This window comes from Silene latifolia, chromosome 11, assembly GCF_048544455.1.
Source record: "Silene latifolia isolate original U9 population chromosome 11, ASM4854445v1, whole genome shotgun sequence".
Classification (NCBI taxonomy): domain Eukaryota; kingdom Viridiplantae; phylum Streptophyta; class Magnoliopsida; order Caryophyllales; family Caryophyllaceae; genus Silene; species Silene latifolia.
In genome coordinates, this window is record NC_133536.1 from 50,143,881 (window position 1) to 50,145,436 (window position 1,556).

General features: G+C 47.4%; 1 protein-coding gene across 1 annotated transcript; it reads right to left on the reverse strand.

Annotated features, from left to right (window-relative positions):
* Nucleotides 1-774: 774 nt before the first annotated feature.
* LOC141613380 (uncharacterized) lies at nt 775-1,260 on the reverse strand. The gene has a single exon (XM_074432111.1). It carries the CDS (start codon nt 1,258-1,260, stop codon nt 775-777), a length of 486 nt encoding a protein of 161 aa, XP_074288212.1.
* Between the last annotated feature and the right edge of the window lie 296 nt (nt 1,261-1,556).

Consider the following 1,556-nt stretch of genomic DNA (forward strand, 5'->3'; position numbering starts at 1 on the left):
CACCTAAACACCACCACTGCAACCACCAACAAATGACGACAACCACTCTACCCACCACCACCCGACTCGACTCATCACCAACAACACATCCCACACCCCCACGATCGCTACAACAATGGTCCCCTAAATGACGTACAACTCAAATCAAATCAGCGTGACATGTAAATGAAAACAGAAACCTTACCTATGACGGCCGATCCGTGCTTTTCCGGCCAATACAACCACCCTCGACCACTAGCAACGGCTTCCCTAGACTCACGGCAGACCCTACTCCCTCCACACTCACCAGCGTGCGCTCGTTGGTCAAATAATGCGTGAGGCGTGAAAGAAAAAGGGTTGATGATGGTGATGTGAAGAAATGACGGTATGAAGGGGGTTGGGTTTTAAGGTTAGATTAGGGTTTCGTTTTAGGGTTTTGGTGGGGTAAAAAGGTAAATGGGTAAGTGGGTAATGGGCTATGACACCTTGACCCAAAACTATAAACCCGACTCATCTTACAACATGAATCCGACTCATTACCTTTACGCTATCATTACCTTTACGCTACCATTAAATAATAAAAACTTGCTCACTCGATAATAAAATACGGGGTATTACAGTCTTCCCCCCTTAAAATGAACTTCGTCCCGAAGTTCGCTCCCATACCAAACATGTCATACGAAAATATTAAGACATCCCGTATAACTAACACAGTCAAACACACAACTAGACTACACAAACACGAAATGTTACATTCTACCCTCCTAAAAAGAAAGTTACGTTCCGTAACTTACCTCAAGTGAACAGATGTGGATAACTCTCCCTCATTGCGGCCTCGGTTTCCCAGGTAGCCTCCTCTGCCTTATGATTAGTCCACAACACCTTCACTAAAGCAGTCTCTCCGTGCCTGGTCTTTCTAACCTTCCTGTCCAAAATCTCCTTAGGCGTCTCGATGTAGGTCAACTGCTCGTCCACCTCGACCACGTCATGGCTCAATATGTGTGAAGGGTCACTCAAATATCTCCTCAACTGAGAAACATGGAAGACATTATGTACCCTGGCTAAAGCTGGTGGCAGAGCTAGCCGGTATGCCACCTCTCCAACTCTATCCAAAATCTCATATGGCCCAATAAACTTATGGCTCAACTTTCCCCGTTTCCCGAACCTCATCACTCCCTTCATCGGAGACACTCTAAGAAGTACTTTCTCTCCCACCTGGAAGGAAATGTCGCTTCTCCTAGCGTCAGCATAACTCTTCTCACGGGTCCCGGGCAACCTCATCTTCTCGTCGAATGATCCGTACTCGCTCAACCATCTCCCGAATCATCTCTCGGTCCCAAAACTACGCATCGGCTCGATCATCCCAACACACAGACTCCTACACCTCCCCGCCATATAGAGCCTCAAATGGAGCCATCCCAATACTAGCGTGGTAACTGTTGTTGTATGAAAACTCAATCAACCCCTGTCTATCCTCCCAAGACCCACCGAACTCCAAAACACAAGCCCTCAACATGTCCTCGAGTGTCCGAATAGTCCTCTCTGTCCACCATCCGTAGTCGGATGAAAAGCGGTGC

Bases quoted from the DNA above. Each gene is read 5' to 3' on its own strand.
- LOC141613380 (XM_074432111.1), bottom strand. From the start codon at position 1,260: ATGAGGTTGCCCGGGACCCGTGAGAAGAGTTATGCTGACGCTAGGAGA.